We start from the raw sequence: 18,832 nt of genomic DNA, 5'->3' as shown, positions 1-18,832 counted from the left end.
GTGCGTCTTCATAGAATACCCAAAGGAAATTGTTGGGTACTCCTTCTATCACAAATCCAAAGGCAAGTTATTCATTGCTAAGAATGGATCCTTTCTAGAGAAGGAGTTTCTCTCGAAAGAAGTGAGTGGGAGGAAAGTAGAACTTGATGAGGTAACTGTACCTGCTCCCTATTGGAAAGTAATTCATCACAGAAATCTGTTCCTGTGACTACTACACCAATTAGTGAGGAAGTTAATGATGATGATCATGAAACTTCAGATTAAGTTACTATAGAACCTCGTAGGTCTTCCAGAGTAAGATCCGCACCAGAGTGGTACGTTAATCCTGTTCTGGAAGTCATGTTACTAGACCATGATGAACCTACGAACTATGAGGAAGCGATGATGAGCCTAGATTCCACGAAATGGCTTGAGGCCATAAAATCTGAGATATGATCCATGTATGAGAACAAAGTATGGACTTTGATTGACTTGCTCGATGATCAGCAAGCCATGTTAAATAAATGGATCTTCAAGAGGAAGACGGACATTGATAGTAGTGTTACTATCTACTAAGCTCGACTTGTTGCGAAATGTTTTCAACAAGTTCAAGGTGTTGAATACGATGAGATTTTCTCACTCGTATCGAAGCTTAAGTCTGTCTGAATCATGTTAGCAATTGCCACATTTTATGAAATCAGGCAAATGGATGTCAAAACTGCATTCCTTAATGGATTTATTAAAGAAGAGTTGTATATGATGCAACCAGAAAGTTTTTGTCAATCCTAAAGGTGCTAACAAATTGTACAAGCTCCAGTGATCCATCTATGGACTGGTGCAAGCATCTCGGAGTTAGAATATATGCTTTGATGAGTTGATCAAAGCATATGATTTTATACAGACTTTTGAAGAAGCCTGTATTTACAAGAAAGTGAGTGGGAGCTCTGTAGCATTTCTAATATTATATGTGGATGACATATTGTTAATTGGAAATGATATGGAAATTCTGGATAGCATGAAAGGATACTTGAATAAGAGTTTTTCAAAGCAAGACCTCGGTGAAGCTGCTTACACATTGAGCATCAAGATCTATATAGATAGATCAAGACGCTTGATAAGATTTTTCAATGAGTACATACCTTGATAAATTTTTGAAATAGTTCAAAATGGAATAGTCAAAGAAGGAGTTCTTGCCTGTGTTACAAGGTGTGAAGTTGAGTAAGGCTCAAGACCCGACCATTGCAGAAAATAGAAAGAGAATGAAAAATCATTCCCTATGCCTCAGTCATAGGTTCTATAAAGTATGCTATGCTGTGAACCAGACCTATTGTATACCTTGCTCTGTGTTTGGCAAAGGAATACAATTTTGATCTAATAAGTAGATCACTGGACATGGGTCAAGAATATCCTTAGTGAGGACTAAGGAGATGTTTCTCGATTATGGAGGTGATAAAAGAGCCCGTCATAAAAGTTACAATGATGCAAGCTTTTACACCAATCCAGATGACTCTAAGTCTCAATCTGGATACATATTGAAAGTGGGAGCAATTAGCTAGAGTAGCTCCGTGCAGAGCATTGTGGACATAGAATATTTGCGAAATACATACGGCTCTGAATATGACAGACCCGTTGACTAAGCTTCTCTCACGAGCAAAACATGATCATACCTTAGTACTCTTTTGGGTGTTAATCACATAGCGATGTGAACTAGATTATTGACTCTAGTAAACCCTTTGGGTGTTGATCACATGATGATGTGAACTATGGGTATTAATCACATGCAGATGTGAATATTGGTGTTAAATCACATAGCGATGTGAACTAGATTATTGACTCTAGTGCAAGTGGGAGACTGAAGGAAATATGCCCTAGAGGCAATAATAAAGTTATTATTTATTTCCTTATTTCATGATAAATGTTTATTATTCATGCTAGAATTGTATTAACCGGAAACATAATACATGTGTGAATACATAGACAAACATAGTGTCACTAGTATGCCTCTACTTGACTAGCTCGTTTATCAAAGATGGTTATGTTTCCTAGCCATGGACAAAAGAGTTGTCATTTGATTAATGGGATCACATCATTAGGAGAATGATGTGATTGACATGACCCATTTCCGTTAGCCTAGCACTTGATCGTTTAGTATGTTGCTATTGCTTTCTTCATGACTTATACATGTTCCTGTAACTATGAGAATTATGCAACTCCCGTTTACCGGAGGAACACTTTGGGTACTACCAAACGTCACAACGTAACTGGGTGATTATAAAGGAGTACTACAGGTGTCTCCGAAGGTACATATTGAGTTGGCGTATTTCGAGATTAGGTTTTGTCACTCCGATTGTCGGAGAGGTATCTCTGGGCCCTCTCGGTAATGCACATCTTTATAAGCCTTGCAAGCAATGTGACCAAATGAGTTGGTTACGGAATGATGCATTACGGAACGAGTAAAGAGACTTGCCGGTAACGAGATTGAACTAGGTATTGGATACCGACGATCAAATCTCGGGCAAGTAACATACCGATGACAAAGGGAACAACGTATGTTGTTATGCGGTTTGACCGGTAAAGATCTTCGTAGAATATGTAGGAACCAATATGGGCATCCAGGTTCCGCTATTGGTTATTGACCGATAATAGTTCTAGGTCATGTCTACATAGTTCTCGAACCCGTAGGGTCCGCACGCTTAAGGTTTCGATGACAGTTATATTATGAGTTTATGAGTTTTGATGTACCGAAGGAGTTCGGAGTCCCGGATGAGATCGGGGACATGACGAGGAGTCTCGAAATGGTCGAGACGTAAAGATCGATATATTGGACGACTATATTCGGAGTTCGGAAAGGTTCCGAGTGATTCGGGTATTTTTTGGAGTACCGGAGAGTTACGGGAATTCGCCGGGGAGTATATGGGCCTTATTGGGCCATACGGGAATAGAGGAGAGAGGCCGAAAGGAAGGAGGCGCGCAGCCCCCCTCTGGTCCGAATTGGACAAGGGGTGCGGCCCCCCTTTCCTTCCTCCTCTCCCCCTCTTTCCCCCTCTCCTACTCCAACAAGGGAGGTGGAATCCTAGTAGGACTAGGGAGTCCTAGTAGGACTCCACACTTGGTGCGCCCCCTCCTAGGGCCGGCCTCCTCCCCCCTTGCTCCTTTATATATGGGGGCAGGGGGGTACCCCATGACACACAAGTTGATCTACGGATCGTTCCTTAGCCGTGTGCGGTGCCCCCCTCCATCATATTCCACCTCGGTCATATCGTCGCGGAGTTTAGGCGAAGCCCTGCGCCGATGAACATCATCATCGCCACCACGCCGTCGTGCTGACGGAACTCATCTCCGGAGCTCGGCTGGATCGGAGGCCGGAGATCGTCATCGAGTTGAACGTGTGCTGAACTCGGAGGTGCCGTACGTTCGGTAATTGGATCGGTCGGATCGTGAAGACGTACGACTACATCAACCGCGTTGTCATAACGCTTCCGCTTACGGTCTACGAGGGTACATGGACAACACTCTCCCCTCTTGTTGCTATGCCATCACCATGATCTTGCGTGTGCGTTGGAATTTTTTTGAAATTACTACGTTCCCCAACAGTGCTGACCTCTCTGTTGTGCGTAGGTGGGGCTGCGACGTGTTGATCTTTCGAGGCCGGGCATGACCCAGGAAAGTTTGTCCGGCCAAATGGGATCGAGCGTGTTGGGTTATGTGGTGCACCCCTGCAGGGAAGTTAATCTATTCGAATAGCCGTGTCCCTCGGTAAAAGGACGACCCGGAGTTGTACCTTGACCTTATGACAACTAGAACTGGATACTTAATAAAACACACCCAGACAAGTTCCACAGACAACCCGGTGATCGCTTTTCCACAGGGCGATGAGGGGAGGATCGCCGGGTAGGATTATGCTATGCGATGCTACTTGGAGGACTTCAATCTACTCTCTTCTACATGCTGCAAGACGGATGCTGCCAGAAGCGTAGTCTTCGACAGGATTAGCTATCCCCCTCTTATTCTGGCATTCTGCAGTTCAGTCCACCAATATGGCCCTTTACACATATACCCATGCATATGTAGTGTAGCTCCTTGCTTGTGAGTACTTTGGATGAGTACTCACGGTTACTTTCCCCCCTTTTTCCCCTTTCCTTTCTACCTGGTTGCTGCAACCAGACGTTGGAGCCCAGGAGTCAGACGCCACCGTCGACAGCGACTACTACACTGGAGGTGCCTACTACTACGTGCAGGTTGCTGACGACGACCAGGAGTAGTTAGGAGGATCCCAGGCAGGAGGCATGCGCCTCTTTCGATCTGTATCCCAGTTTGTGCTAGCCATCTTATGGCAACTTGTTTAACTTATGTCTGTACTCAGATATTGTTGCTTCCGTTGACTCGTCTATGATCTAAGCACTTGTATTCGAGCCCTCGAGGCCCCTGGCTTGTAATATGATGCTTGTATGACTTATTATGTTTTTAGAGTTGTGTTGTGATATCTTCCCGTGAGTCCTTGATCTTGATCGTACACGTTTGCGTGCATGATTAGTGTACGATTGAATCGGGGGCGTCACAGAAGCGAACGTGGTCCGTGATGTACAGATACAAAACATTAGCCCTTGGATCCCCCCAACCGAAGGAAGAGTGAAGCTAAATACGGATGGTTCTGTCTTGAATGGCAATGCCGGAACTGGTATGGTTTTGCGGGATCATGCTGGAAATATTATCTTCAGCGCTTGCAGGTTTGTGTGCGATTGTGAAGATGTACTCGAGTCTGAGATATTGGCCATCAAGGAGGGCATCAGTTTGGCGTTGCAATAGAGCTCTCTTCCTATAGACGTTGAGTCTGACTGTCTCGAGGCCGTCCAAATGATCAAGGATGCGGGTCGCAACTTTTCAAGATATGCCTTTATGATTGGAGAGATCAAGCAAAATATGGGGGAACGAGACTCTTGTATTACTCATATCTGCCGCACGGGCAATAGTGTTAGTCATGCCATGGCTAGTTTTGGTAGTGGGCAGGGGCGAACCATGGTTTGGCTCGGCTCAGCTCCTGATGATGTCTTATGTATTGCCAAGCGACATTGTAATTGCTTATGATTGAGTAATAAAAGAGTTATTTCGAAAGAAAAAAAACGTGTACGGGCTTTCCTTAAAAAATGGTACGTGTACGGGCCACCGGGCACGCACGCACCGCGTTGTCTCAAACTCGCACGCGTACGCCACAGGAAATGGGGTTACGCGCCACTGTAGGTACGTGTACGCACGTGGTCCACGGGAGGCCAGCCGCACGCCCGTCCACGGAACGCACGAGCGGGCGACCTACCCTAGGTATACGTACGCACGCACGGGGCCCCTGGCCGGTCGTTGCGGGTACGCCTCCGTGTACAGGGAAACGAGATCGTCGACGCGATCCCGGTGAGAGCGCCGTACGTCGCGTCCCACCCGTGGGGTGGGTGCCGCCGCGCACAGTTCGCCCGACCGCCCGCCGCCACCAACCAGTGGCGTATACACGCGCACCGCGCACGACGATCTGCAAGCAGAAATGGCCTTTCTTGCGCGAGGGAGCCCGACGTGCCAGCGGCCGCGCACGTACGGGGAGCTTGCTAGTTTGGTTGCGACGCAAAGTTCAGGTACTGTCAGTCAACGTGATTAAGTCAGTATAGTCGTGTGCCACTGCGTAGGTTGGGTGGTGTCAGCTCTCACTTCACGTGCGGCTGATCGCCAGGGATTAGAGCATCTAGAGCCGGACTTCCCAAATCCGGCACCCTGTTCGCGGACGGCGACCGGACACTCCCTAAATTCATACTTCTACATCCGTATATCTCATATTTGGCACCCCGTATTCATACAAATCATGCAACATAGGACGTAGATCACTAGACGGCCAAAGCCAATAGGAAACATACTCTAAACCGGTAGCAAACGAGCATAAATTCGCACCAAAACATCGGTCATAGTCCACACAGTTCAAACTATTCTACAGATGCTAACTAGCTAGGAGGTAGATACTTCGGGCTAGATATGAGACGGCGGACCTTCACCACTTCCTAGCCAACCCTTTGCCCTTTTACATCGCCAGTGCTGCTGTAGGTGTCTGCGGTAGGAGGTGGGTCGATGTCGGAGTCCGACCCGTCGGAGGAGGAGGAATCGGATAGGACGGTGAAGCCCTTCAAGCACCAGACGATGTGGTCCTACTTGTGCTTGAGCTTGGCCATCCTCACCACCTCCCGCTCGGACTGCTCAATGCCGAGCCAGAGCTGCTTGGTGTTGATCCTCCGGAGCCGGCGGGCGTCCGTCTATGCCATGATAAGTAACCGTCGGTACACCCACTTGAGGAGAAGCTCCTCTTCGTTGGGCACCGGCATCACGCGGTGGCGGCGGGCGGACTGCGCAGCCTGGCCAGACACGGTCTCCATCTTCCTGGCCATCTGTCTCTTGCGGCAGGCGGCGCGTGCCTCCGATTCTGGATTCCGCCGCGGCGCCGGCAGAGCGGCCACTAGAAGCCACCGCTGTCAGCGCGAATTAGTGGTCGGAGGTGGAGCAAGTCGTCGAGCGGGCGGCGCTGATTGAGCTACCCTCGCAGATCCGCGTGCGGGTTGGGAAGGGCCGGCGCTAGCGTCGGTGCTGCAGCGATGGGCGACAGGTGGCCTCACACTTGAACAGGAGCTGCCACCCCTATCGACCCATGAGCGCTCCAGCGCGATAAGGACCGCCAACTCGTTCTCGTCTCCGGAGCTGCCGTCGAAGTGGCTGCCAGTGCTGGACATGGTCGCCGGCGCTCAGAATTGGACGGGTTGGGGAAAGAGAAGCAGAGCGAAGTGGAGTGAAGTAAGCCTACGGTTTGCTCCGGAGAGGAATTTTGTGGGATCGGGTGGGCCAGAGGTGGGCCGCGCGGACGTGGCGGGTGCGCCCGAGCGCGCCCCGGCCGCCTCATATCTGCCCTAGATTTGGGCTGGATATGAGGGGTGCCGGTTAGCCCGGACATTTGAGATCGTTTTGGGACACCCAGTTGGGTCTTTTTTTCATGACTGGTCAGCACGTCCGAACGTTTGAGGCGGGTTTGGAGTACATGGCAATAAATGCTCTCATCACCGAAAAGACATACTCAGAGCTTCTCTAGCCAATTCTCCTAACTTAATTCCTCGTCATATCCCCATTAGGACTACAAACAAAAAGGAAACCTGAGACTCCTCGCCATTTGAAATCGTTTTTTTTTTCTTTTTTTCTTTGACTCGACTCGACATCAAGTAAAAAATAAGCTAAGAATGGAAGCATTTTAGGAAGCTCGATCGAGAAAGGAGTTGATCTTGAGCCAAGATTAACTCGAGTTCTTTATGAGCTAAGTATGAGTCATTTCTATAGCTTGAGTTTGAGCTTCGCTCGGTTTTAAGCTCGCTCGGATTTTAATATGCACTAGGCTAAGTCTATGCCAACTCGCTTGGATTTTAATACGCGCTAAGGTGTGTCTAGGTCCACTCGCTCGAATTCGACTCGTTTGCAACCCTAATCTTCATCCTTCTTCAAATTTAATCAACCAACACACTTGACCACACATGAAAGCCTCTCTTCATCTTCTTCATCCTTTCACGTGGCCAACAATCTAGCCAGTAGATGTTCTCCATGAGATAGCTTAGGCTTAGGGTAGATGGTCAGCAATAGTAATTTGATAGAGACTCGATTATCATGCATGACATAAACGTGCGACTAAGAAGTCGAGAAAGTAGGTAAAATTCGTCCTCCACGGGCTTGGGAGCTTCATCGTATGACTAGGTTCTTGTCCTTGTCCCTCTCCTAGTTGCGCGATGGCGTGGTCTGGAATGCAACGATTCTTCGATCGGAATCATGAAGTTGGGCGGCAGTCACCGTTTTTCTGTGTAAGTGATGTTTTCTCTATAGGTGCCCCTTCACGCCTGGAGGTGCCTTGCTCGTGTTGGGGAATAATGGGAAGGAGCACCACCATGATATGGAGGCCAAGAGGAAATGCCGCCCTGACTGAAGACGACGGGGAAGACATAAAAGTGAAAATAACATTCATCAGAATCTTGCTGCAAACGGCAGGCAATGGACATGGGGAGAGGAAGGCGGGGTTGCGGAGAGGCCTCACGGAGGCATGGTGGACTGGGGGGTCACCAACAGCAACAGGGTCAGTAGCGCGTAAATGGATCTGGTCGATACACACACGATCTCTTAACCATTTTAAGGAGAGCTGCCTCTCCTAATGGAAAGACGGGGAATGAAAAGCTATTTTGAGAAAGAGTGAATTCCATTTTTTACCTTGTAGTTGTACATTTGTGACACATATTACCCTATTTAGCGGAACTTTTATCGAAATGTCAGATTTTGGAGACTTTTAACACGGTTTTACCCCAGTTTTACATTTTGTCTGTTTATGGTCGATAGGATCGGCATGTTGCGTCATTGATTTGTAAAAAAAACTGTAAGGATCGGAGGGCATCATTGGCGATCTTGTCCAAGCTTCTCTTGTCTATCTGTTCCACTCCTTGTGGCCGTCCACATGTTTTTGGATACAGGGCGTCACCTCACACCTTACCTGATGGACACACATCAAAAAACAAGGGTCCAAAGATTTTAAAAGGGGTATTCTAGACGAATTTTCACTCGAAGGGGTAATTAGTGTCACAAATGTATAAATATGGGGTAAAAAGTGGAATTCACTCTTTAAGAAACTAAAAGAAATAAAGGATGGTCCAGATGGATGTTCTAATTCCCTAAATAAAACCTTTTTATTGCATCTCTAACACGGTCCCCGAAAACAGACATAGTATCCGTACGCGTTCGCGAACAGTAATACTGGAGCGGCCAGCCAAACTTGTCTATCAAACAGCCGGACACGTTTCATAAGAAATTTGAACAAATCAGACAAATTTCATGCAAACGGGATGATTTTCTTTCAAACCAGGCCTCATTCATTCTATTTTTTTTATATATTTCAACTAAACACGAGCGGACAACATTTTTTTTCCTAGGCTAGCTAAATCTTCGCCGGCCGTGGAGGCATACATGTTCCACGTTGTCTGTCTCCCCATTGGCGGCAAGCTCAATGGCCCTGAGCTCAGGGAAGTGAAGCTACCAGATGGGAAGACTGGACATGGGAAACGAGACGTGCCCACGTCTGTGCGCCACCACGACAATTCCTCGTCCGAGTCCGCCGTGTGGACAATGCCGGCCCATGGGACAGGCGGGCCTCGTGGTCGTTTCGCCTAGGTGTGAACCGCGTAGGCGATGCAACCAACGCGGATCCGGCGATGTCCGCGATCCCCTTTTTTCGCCTATGCATCGATCTCGGGGAACGGGGTGTCAGTTTCCGCCTGCAGGACACGCGGCCGCCATCGCTCGCGACGAGTGCCACACCCGCTGCGCATGGCTTAGTACAGTTCCTGCTGCTCATCCAAGAAGCCCGGATCCTCCGTAACCATGGCCCAGACGACATGTCGTTCACCTGCTCGCGGGCGATTTATCCCTCTGGGAGCCGGTGCTCATCGAGGAGCTGAAGGTTATAGCGTTGGTCCTCCTGCGCCTGCCGGAATGTGAACACCGGCGATGCCGGCAACTCTTCCTCCAGGACGGCGTTGAAGTGCTCCTGCGCCTGCTACATGATGAAGCCGGCATGAACTGACATGGACAGGGGTGTCGGATCGTCGTGGGTGACCTCCTGCATCGTCTAGTCATCGTTATTGACCTCCGACAAGCCAGCCGCTATCCACCGTGCACGATGGTCCTGTCAGCCGGCCGCAAGGCCGGCCAACTCAGGCTTCTGCTCAGTCGAGTGGCTCTCCCACATCGCTCTAGAGCTCGCAGTCATGGCAGAGGTGATGCAGTGTGGATCATGATGTACGTGGACACGTGTAAATAACAAGGCCAGGCCAACCGATGCCCGATGTATGAATGCGGGTGCAAGAATGGGTTTCTCACCTGCCACACATGTGTAATGTCAGCAGACAGATAGACGGGCAGCCGGTTTGATGTGATAGAGAGTCATCCCATCCCATTCGGTGCGATGACCGGGATGTGGCATGGGCATCGGTCTCGGCCAGCGCGTCGCTTCATGCCGGCTCCAGTGAACGGTTGTGTCCGCTTTGTGCCGGCAATGCAGCACGGGGAGCGGAGGTCCGTTCGAGGGCACATGCACGGGAGAGGTTTTGGTGGGACCAGAGTGTTAGACGCGTACAAGGTAGTGGTCTGGATGCCTGCAAAGCTCCCCCTGGTTTATGTCCGATTTTCGGGATTTTGGACACCCACATGCATCCGCAGATTGATGGACTACACCGTTGGATGGCAAAATATGTCTGGATAATTCGGCTTGAACATTTCCGGGCGTTTTAAGGATCGCGTTGGAGATACCCCTACTCCATATTTAAATTTTGGGAAATGTACCGGAGATGCTTTCAGAATCAGTTCACATTGTGCTTTTGTGTTTGAGCATCCGATTCTGGGACCTCGTTTCATCTTGCTCTAGTCTGTCCTTTAAATATTTGAAAGCCTCATTTTTTTAAGTACTTTTCATTGAGAGTCTTTTTTTAAAAAAGGAGGAAGACCCCCTGCCTCTTCATCCGGATGATGCATACAATCATTTTATTAATTACTGACACATGACCTTACAGAGTCATACAACAGTAAGACTAAAGCCACCATCTAAGAAACATCTATCGCTACGCCTATCCAGTTGATGAAGGGGCGCTGATAGTCTGGGCTTAATACCAAACAGACCTTGCAGCCAAACCTAACATCTAAGACCTGACGTCCCAACCAGGACGCCTACCATGTATGGGTACCCACTAGTCTGGCGTGCTCCTCAACCAGGACGCCTGCTGGGTATGAGGCCGCCGCAGGCACCTGCCACCAATCCATATTCAGAGTTGTACTGGTGCATCTACCTTGCCTGGTCTAGCTGCCGCCGATGCCACCACGACGTCAGACAACGTCACCCTCCTGCACGAGTCCATCTCAACTGCGCCATGTCGCCCAGATCTGCCGTCATCAACGGGCAAGATGAAACACCGCTTCTCCTCTTGTACCCTCCAACCAATAGTTGCTCCAAAAAGATGCACCCAGCAGGGAGAACGACACCGAAGACGCCGTCATCGTCCGATCCGGTAGACCCAGATCTAGGGTTTCCCCCGGAACTTCTCGATCAGGTTGTCGGTGAACTACAACGACGATGCCTCGAGAAGGGAACGACGTTCGAGACGCCACCATCTTCCACTAAAACCACAGTCAGGCGCGATTTTCACCGGAAGCCACGTCGTCCCGACCTCACGGCTGGTTGTAACCGAGCGGAACCTCGCCACGAAAACGTACGTCGTCGTCGCTACTCTGGCATCTCCTCACCGGCCCCTCCATGTGCCGCCGGTCGGCGGAAGGCCTCCCTGCGGCGGATCCGACCAGGGCGTTGGATCCGCATTCACCGCCGTCACCATCCCGACCAGAACAACCCACCCCGCCGGATGGGGCGTTGCCACCGCCGCCATCCATTCAGGGCCGCCGCTCCGCCGGCTATGGTGCTTCGGCCACCGCCGCACGGCCTGGGGTCGTCGCCCCAGCCGCCGCCTTCGGATCGCACGAGAGGAGTCGCCCCTGCCACCTCGGATGCGATCCACAGCGTCCACCCACCCAGGTACCTTCGGCATCGGGCCCGCCGCCACCGCGGCCCACGCCGGCGGCAGCAGCGGCAGAAGGAGGTGCTAGAGGGGGCTGGCGGTGCTAGGGTTTCGGGGCCCCTGGCGTCGCCCAGGGGTTGAGAGTCTTGTTTTGGACATTTAGCAAAATCTTAATTTCCTCTTTGGTAGTGGTTGTGCATCCTTTACTGAAGAAGATATAATATTTGCTAGAATTAATATGCTGGCCAGAAGCTTAGAAATAAACATCCAACTGGTTCACACCTCAGTCGCCCCAACACCATTACTAGTCTTTAAAACAATAAACTGTCATTTGCAAATAAAAGCAATAGATGACGCCGATGGCGCTACTTGGACCACACCAATCTGAGACAACTCAACTCTGATCACAAAAGGCCCGCCGAAAAGAATAGGAAAAGAAAATTTGGATCTCCCTGTCGGATCCTCTCGATCCTTTGTATTCTTCAAGTTTATTACCATTGAACAAAACTGAGTATGAGACCGAGTTGACAAGACTCATTACAATGTTCGCCCAATGCTCAGAAAATCCCAATTTGAGCATAGTTACCCTCAAAGTAGTGCCATTCAACCCTGCCACAAGCCTTCACCATGTGGAGCTTCACGGCACAATGACGATGCTTAACAGCTCTATGTTTCCCTTCATAAAGTGCAAGCACTCAGAAACCACAATAATATCATCCGTTATCTGTCCTGGAACAAATGTCGACTGCTCAGCTGAAATGATATCTGGGCGCACCAGTTTGAGACGGTTTGCTATCACCTTTGATGCAATTTTGTATAAAACATTGCCTAGTCTTATGGGGTGAAATTGGGTCAACAGAGTTGGAATTTTTTACCTTGGGAATTGGGCTCACAACGCAGGTACTGGTTGTAACGCTCACGGGCATGCTCACATGGGCCGCCGGAGAGCTTGGTAGCCGTACGTGTGCGCCGCCGGACGGTGGGAGGGTGGGTCACATCTCACATGAGGAGGCTCCTGATGACGGCGGCCTGCTCGGCGGTGACGGCGTCGGAGGCGAGCAGCGCCGCGAGCGTCTCGCTCAGGTCGTCCACCTCCCGGTGCAGGCTCCGGATGTAGTTGCACGTCTCCTGCAGCACCCTCGCCGCCGAACCCTGCAAACAGCACGAAGGTTAACTTTCAGTGACTCCGTGCATGCACACTGGACGCGCGCGTCGCCATCACCTGCCTATTCATGGAAAAAGCAGCTGCTACTTTGGTTAGGTACTCTACTCACCCTGTGAGCGCCATTGCGAGCTTGAGACTCCGGGAGCAGCGCCTGCAGCTTGGACAGCAGCTCGGAGATCTGCTCCTCTGAGATGGACGGCGAGCTCCCGGCGCGCCGCGTGCGTGACCTCCGGCTGCTCGACGACATGCTCGGTCGCTCGCTGGCTCACAGCCCGTGCTAGATAACTTATGTACGTACCTATCGAGCTGTAGCGGAGAGTTCCACTCCCACACGCAGCTAGCAGCTTAGCAGACTAACAGTTGGGTGAGTGTAGCTGCTAGCTTGTAACTTGTTTTTGGTGCAGGTGAGTGGCAGCTGCAGCCGAGGCGAGAGCTATATATACCGGCCCGAGAAGCAGCTAGCAGAGCGAAGAAGATGAGGTGAGTAGCCGCAGCGCAAGATGGATCAGAGAGGGGAGGAAGCAAGCTAGCTTAGCAGGTGGTAGGAGGAAGAGGTGGGAGCTAGTTAGAAAGACAGCGAGGGGTGTAAATGTGTGACAGGGAGAGACAACGGACAGAGACGACGTGGTGAGCCACGGAGAGCGGCAGCCCAACTCTACTACCAGTGGTACTGAGTGGTACTCCCTCCGTTCCTAAATATTTATCTTTTTAGAGATTTCAAATGAATTACCACATACTGATGTATATAAACATATTTTAAAGTGTAGATTCACTCATTTTGCTTCATATATAGTTATTTGTTGAAATTTTTAAAAAATATATATTTAAAAATGGAGTAGTATTCAGTGACAATTGCAGCCGAGGTGAGTACTATAGCAGGAGTAGACCGCTCAATTGGGCATGAGCTTGGGCCGTAGGTCTAGGACGTACGAGTTGGATCCAGTGAATGTTTGTTTATTTGTTCTGTTAGTAGTATTAGTTTAGTTCTGTGGCCTCTGGATTTGGCTTACACATGGGGGGAGTGTGGACTGTGGAGGTTTCTCTAGATCTGCATGATGCATGCTGGGCACACATGCACGGGCATCGTCCTGGGTAGATTAAGAGATCATCAATGTCTCCTAGTGCATAATCAAGCATAGACTAATTAAATGAACATGTATCAATGGATAAGGGTTCATTTCTGAATCCAAATAGGATTTTACCGTCTCTCTATGTCTAAGTTGACTGCGGGTTTTTTCTCTCAAGTCAAGACCGACATGGAAAGTGAATATTAGTTCGGGAAAAAAGTACAAAAATACAAGTTGCATTGTAGTAAAAAAAGGATGTATTGTTCTAAGGAAAACGGTTAGCTTCGACCGACGAATTGCATGCGAGAGCATCCTCCTCTTCGTCCGTTCGATGCGTGTCGCTGCTTGCCGCTCACTGTCCGCTATCCGTTTCTGCAGCAATGTCTATGCTGCAAAAATAGTTTTAGCAGTACCTTTGTTGCAAAATAAATAAATTGTAACAAGATTTCTATCATTCAAAAAAAAATTGCAGCAAGATCTCTCTTACAAAAAATTTGTAATCAGTCCTCTGTTGCAAAAAATAATTCTGCAACTTGACTTATGTTGCAAAATTTTCTGCAACATGACACGCATTGCAGAAATTTCTTGCAACACTTGTGTTGCAATGGCAGAAGGTGACGCTCGACCATTCAATACATCAAATCTGACGGCTCGCGAGGCGGCAGATTTAAAAAAGATCCACTGGCCGACACGTAGCAACGCCCTTCCGAGTTAGTGCGTCTAAGGCTAATGGTAACAGAAGGCGGGGGACACGATGTTTACCCAGGTTCAGGCCCTTTCTATGGAGGTAATACCCTACTTCCTGATTGATTGATCTTGATGATATGAGTATTATAAGAGTTGATCTACCACGAGATCGTAGAGGCTAACCCTAGAAGCTAGCCTATGATTATGATTATTCTTGTCCTACGGACTAAACCCTCCGGTTTATATAGACACCGGAGGGGGCTAGGGTTACACAGAGTCGGTTACAGAGAAGGGAATCTGCATATCCAAATTGCCAAGCTTGCCTTCCATGCAAAGGAGAGTCCCACCCGGACACGGGACGAAGTCTTCAATCTTGTATCTTCATAGTCCAACAGTCCGGCATAAGCATATAGTTCGGCTGTCCGAGGACCCCCTAATCCAGGAGTCCCTCAGTAGCCCCTGAACCAGACTTCAATGATGATGATTCCGGTGCGCAGATTGTCTTCGGCATTGCAAGGCGGGTTCCTTCTCCGAATACTCCAGGATAGATCTTGAACACAAGAATCGTGTCCGGCTCTGCAAAACAAATTCCACTTACCACCGTAGAGAGTGCAGTATTGCATGAGTCTAATCTACTGACAGCCCTCCCATAGTGTGACACCATGTCGTGGCCCGGTCATTATTCGAACCTTTTTCTCAACCTACCAATACACATCTTGCGAGGTGGTTTTTATTGGCACGTCTTGTCGAAGCAAAGATCGTGTCCCCTTTGTTGGAAATATGCCCTAGAGGCAATAATAAAAGTATTATTATATTTCATTGTTCATGATAATTGTCTTTTTATTCATGCTATAACTGTATTATCCGGAAATCATAATACACGTGTGAATACTTAGACCACAATATGTCCCTGGTAAGCCTCTAGTTGACCAGCTCGTTGTGATCAACAGATAGTCATGGTTTCCTGACTATGGACATTGGATGTCGTTGATAACGGGATCACATCATTAGGAGAATGATGTGATGGACAAGACCCAATCCTAAGCATAGCATAAAAGATCGTGTAGTTCGTTTTGCTAGAGCTTTGCCAATGTCGAATATCTCTTCCTTAGACCATGAGATCGTGTAACTCCCGGATACCGTAGGAGTGCCTTGGGTGTATCAAACGTCACAACGTAACTGGGTGACTATAAAGGTGCATTACAGGTATCTCCGAAAGTAGCTGTTGGGTTGACACGGATCGAGACTGGGATTTGTCACTCCGTATGACGGAGAGGTATCTCTGGGCCCACTCGGTAATGCATCATCATATTGAGCTCAATGTGACCAAGGTGTTGGACACGGGATCATGCATTACGGTACGAGTAAAGTGACTTGCCGGTAACGAGACTGAACAAGGTATTGGGATACCGACGATCGAGTCTCGGGCAAGTAACGTACCGATTGACAAAGGGAATTGCATACAGGGTTTGATCGAATCCTCGACATCGTGGTTCATCCGATGACAACATCGAGGAGCATGTGGGAGCCATCATGGGTATCCAGATCCCGCTGATGGTTATTGACTGAGAGCGTCTCGGTCATGTCTGCATGTCTCCCGAACCCGTAGGGTCTACACACTTAAGGTTCGGTGACGCTAGGGTTATGAAGATATGTATATGCAGAAACCCGAATGTTGTTCGGAGTCCCGGATGAGATCCCGGACGTCACAAGGAGTTCCGGAATGGTCCGGAGGTAAAGAATTATATATAGGAAGTGCTATTTCGGGCATCGGGACAAGTTTCGGGGTTATCGGTATTGTACCGGGACCACCGGAAGGGTCCCGGGGGTCCACCGGGTGGGGCCACCTGTCCCGGGGGGCCACATGGGCTGTAGGGGGTGCGCCTTGGCCTTCATGGGCCAAGGGCACCAGCCCCTATAGGCCCATGCGCCTAGGGTTTCCCCCTAGGAGGAGTCCTAGTGGTGGAAGGCACCCCTAGGTGCCTTGGGGGGGAGGGAAACCTCCCCTAGGCCGCCGCCCCCCCTAGTAGATCTCATCTACTAGGGCCGGCGCCCCCCCTGGCACCCCTATATATAGTGGGGGAGAGGAGGGACTTCATACACCAGCCCCTGGCGCCTCCATCTCCCCCCGTTACGTCTCTCCCTCGTAGTCTCGGCGAAGCCCTGCTGCTGTGACGCCCTGCATCCACCACCACGCCGTCGTGCTGCTGGATCTTCATCAACCTCTCCTTCCCCCTTGCTGGATCAAGAAGGAGGAGACGTCTCCCGTCCCGTACGTGTGTTGAACGCGGAGGTGCCGTCCGTTCGGCGCTGGTCATCGGTGATTTGGATCACGTCGAGTACGACTACATCATCACCTTGCAAGCTTCCGCACGCGATCTACAAGTGGTATGTAGATGCAAACTCTCTCCCTTGACTCGTTGCTTAGATGAACTCATAGATGGATCTTGGTGAAACCGTAGGAAAAATTTTAATTTTCTGCAACGTTCCCCAACAGTGGCATCATGAGCTAGGTCTATGCGTAGTTCTCTTTGCACGAGTAGAACACAATTTTGTTGTGGGCGTGGATTTTGTCATCTTACTTGCCTCTACTAGTCTTTTCTTGCTCAACGGTATTGTGGGATGAAGCGGCCCGGACCAACCTTACACGTACGCTTACGTGAGACCGGTTCCACCGACTGACATGCACTAGTTGCATAAGGTGGCTGGCGGGTGTCTGTCTCTCCCACCTTAGTTGGAGCGGAATCGATGAACAGGGCCCTTATGAAGGGTAAATAGAAGTTGACAAAATCACGTTGTGGTGATTCGTAGGTAAGAAAACGTTCTTGCTAGAACCCAATTGCAGCCACGTAAAAGATGCAACAACAATTAGAGGACGTCTAACTTGTTTTTGCAGCGATTGATCATGTGATGTGATATGGCCAGAAGTTGTGATGAATGATGAATTGTGATGTATGAGATCATGTTCTTTGTAATAGGATTCACGACTTGCATGTCGATGAGTATGACAACCGGCAGGAGCCATAGGAGTTGTCTTTATTTTTTGTATGACCTGCGTGTCATTGAATAACGTCATGTAAACTACTTTACTTTATTGCTAAACGTTAGTCATAGAAGTAGAAGTAGTCGTTGGCGTGACAACTTCATGAAGACACGATGATGGAGATCATGATGATGGAGATCATGGTGTCAAGCCGGTGACAAGATGATCATGGAGCCCCGAAGATGAAGATCAATGGAGCTATATGATATTGGCCATATCATGTCACAACTATATAATTGCATGTGATGTTTATTATGTATTATGCATCTTGTTTACTTAGGACGACGGTAGTAAATAAGATGATCCCTTATAAAATTTCAAGAAGTGTTCTCCCCTAACTGTGCACCGTTGCTACAGTTCGTCGCTTCTAAGCACCACGTGATGATCGGGTGTGATGGATTCTTACGTTCACATACAACGGGTGTAAGACAGTTTTACACAGCGAAAACACTTAGGGTTAACTTGACGAGCCTAGCATGTGCAGACATGGCCTCGGAACACGGAGACCGAAAGGTCGAACACGAGTCGTATGGAAGATACGATCAACATGAGAATGTTCACCGACGATGACTAGTCCGTCTCACGTGATGATCGGACACGGCCTAGTCGACTCGGATCGTGTAACACTTAGATGACTAGAGGGATGTCTAATCTAAGTGGGAGTTCATAATTTGATTAGAACTTTATTATCATGAACTTAGTCTAAAACCTTTGCAAATATGTCTTGTAGATCAATGGCCAACGCTAATGTCAACATGAACTTCAACGCGTTCCTAGAGAAAACCAAGCTGAAAGATGATGGCAGCAACTATACGGACTGGGTCCGAAACCTGAGGATCATCCTCATAGCTGCCAGGAAACAATATGTCCTAGAAGGACCGCTAGGTGACGCTCCCGTCCCAGAGAACCAAGACATTATGAATGCTTGGCAGTCTCGCGCTGATGATTACTCCCTCGTTCAGTGCGGCATGCTTTACAGCTTAGAACCGGGGCTCCAAAAGCGTTTTGAGCATCACGGAGCATATGAGATGTTCGAAGAGCTGAAACTAGTTTTCCAAGCTCATGCCCGGGTCGAGAGATATGATGTCTCCGACAAGTTCTACAGTTGTAAGATGGAGGAAAACAGTTCTGTCAGTGAGCACATCCTGAAGATGTCTGGGTTGCACAACCGTATGACCCAGCTGAACATTAACCTCCCAGATGAGGCGGTCATTGACAGAATCCTCCAGTCGCTCCCACCAAGCTACAAGAGCTTTGTGATGAACTACAACATGCAGGGGATGGA

General features: G+C 49.0%; 1 protein-coding gene across 1 annotated transcript; it reads right to left on the bottom strand.

The window, feature by feature from the left end:
• Window positions 1-11,881: 11,881 nt before the first annotated feature.
• LOC123042476 (transcription factor ILI1) lies at window positions 11,882-13,242 on the bottom strand. Its single transcript, XM_044464920.1, has 2 exons — window positions 12,860-13,242; window positions 11,882-12,737 (listed from the first exon to the last, which is right to left on the bottom strand). The coding sequence occupies exons 1-2, from the start codon at window positions 12,995-12,997 to the stop codon at window positions 12,585-12,587; spliced, it is 291 nt and encodes a 96-aa protein (XP_044320855.1). The 5' UTR covers window positions 12,998-13,242; the 3' UTR covers window positions 11,882-12,584.
• Between the last annotated feature and the right edge of the window lie 5,590 nt (window positions 13,243-18,832).

Source organism: Triticum aestivum, chromosome 2B (assembly GCF_018294505.1).
Source record: "Triticum aestivum cultivar Chinese Spring chromosome 2B, IWGSC CS RefSeq v2.1, whole genome shotgun sequence".
Classification (NCBI taxonomy): domain Eukaryota; kingdom Viridiplantae; phylum Streptophyta; class Magnoliopsida; order Poales; family Poaceae; genus Triticum; species Triticum aestivum.
This window is presented reverse-complemented; position numbering and strand designations above follow the sequence as displayed.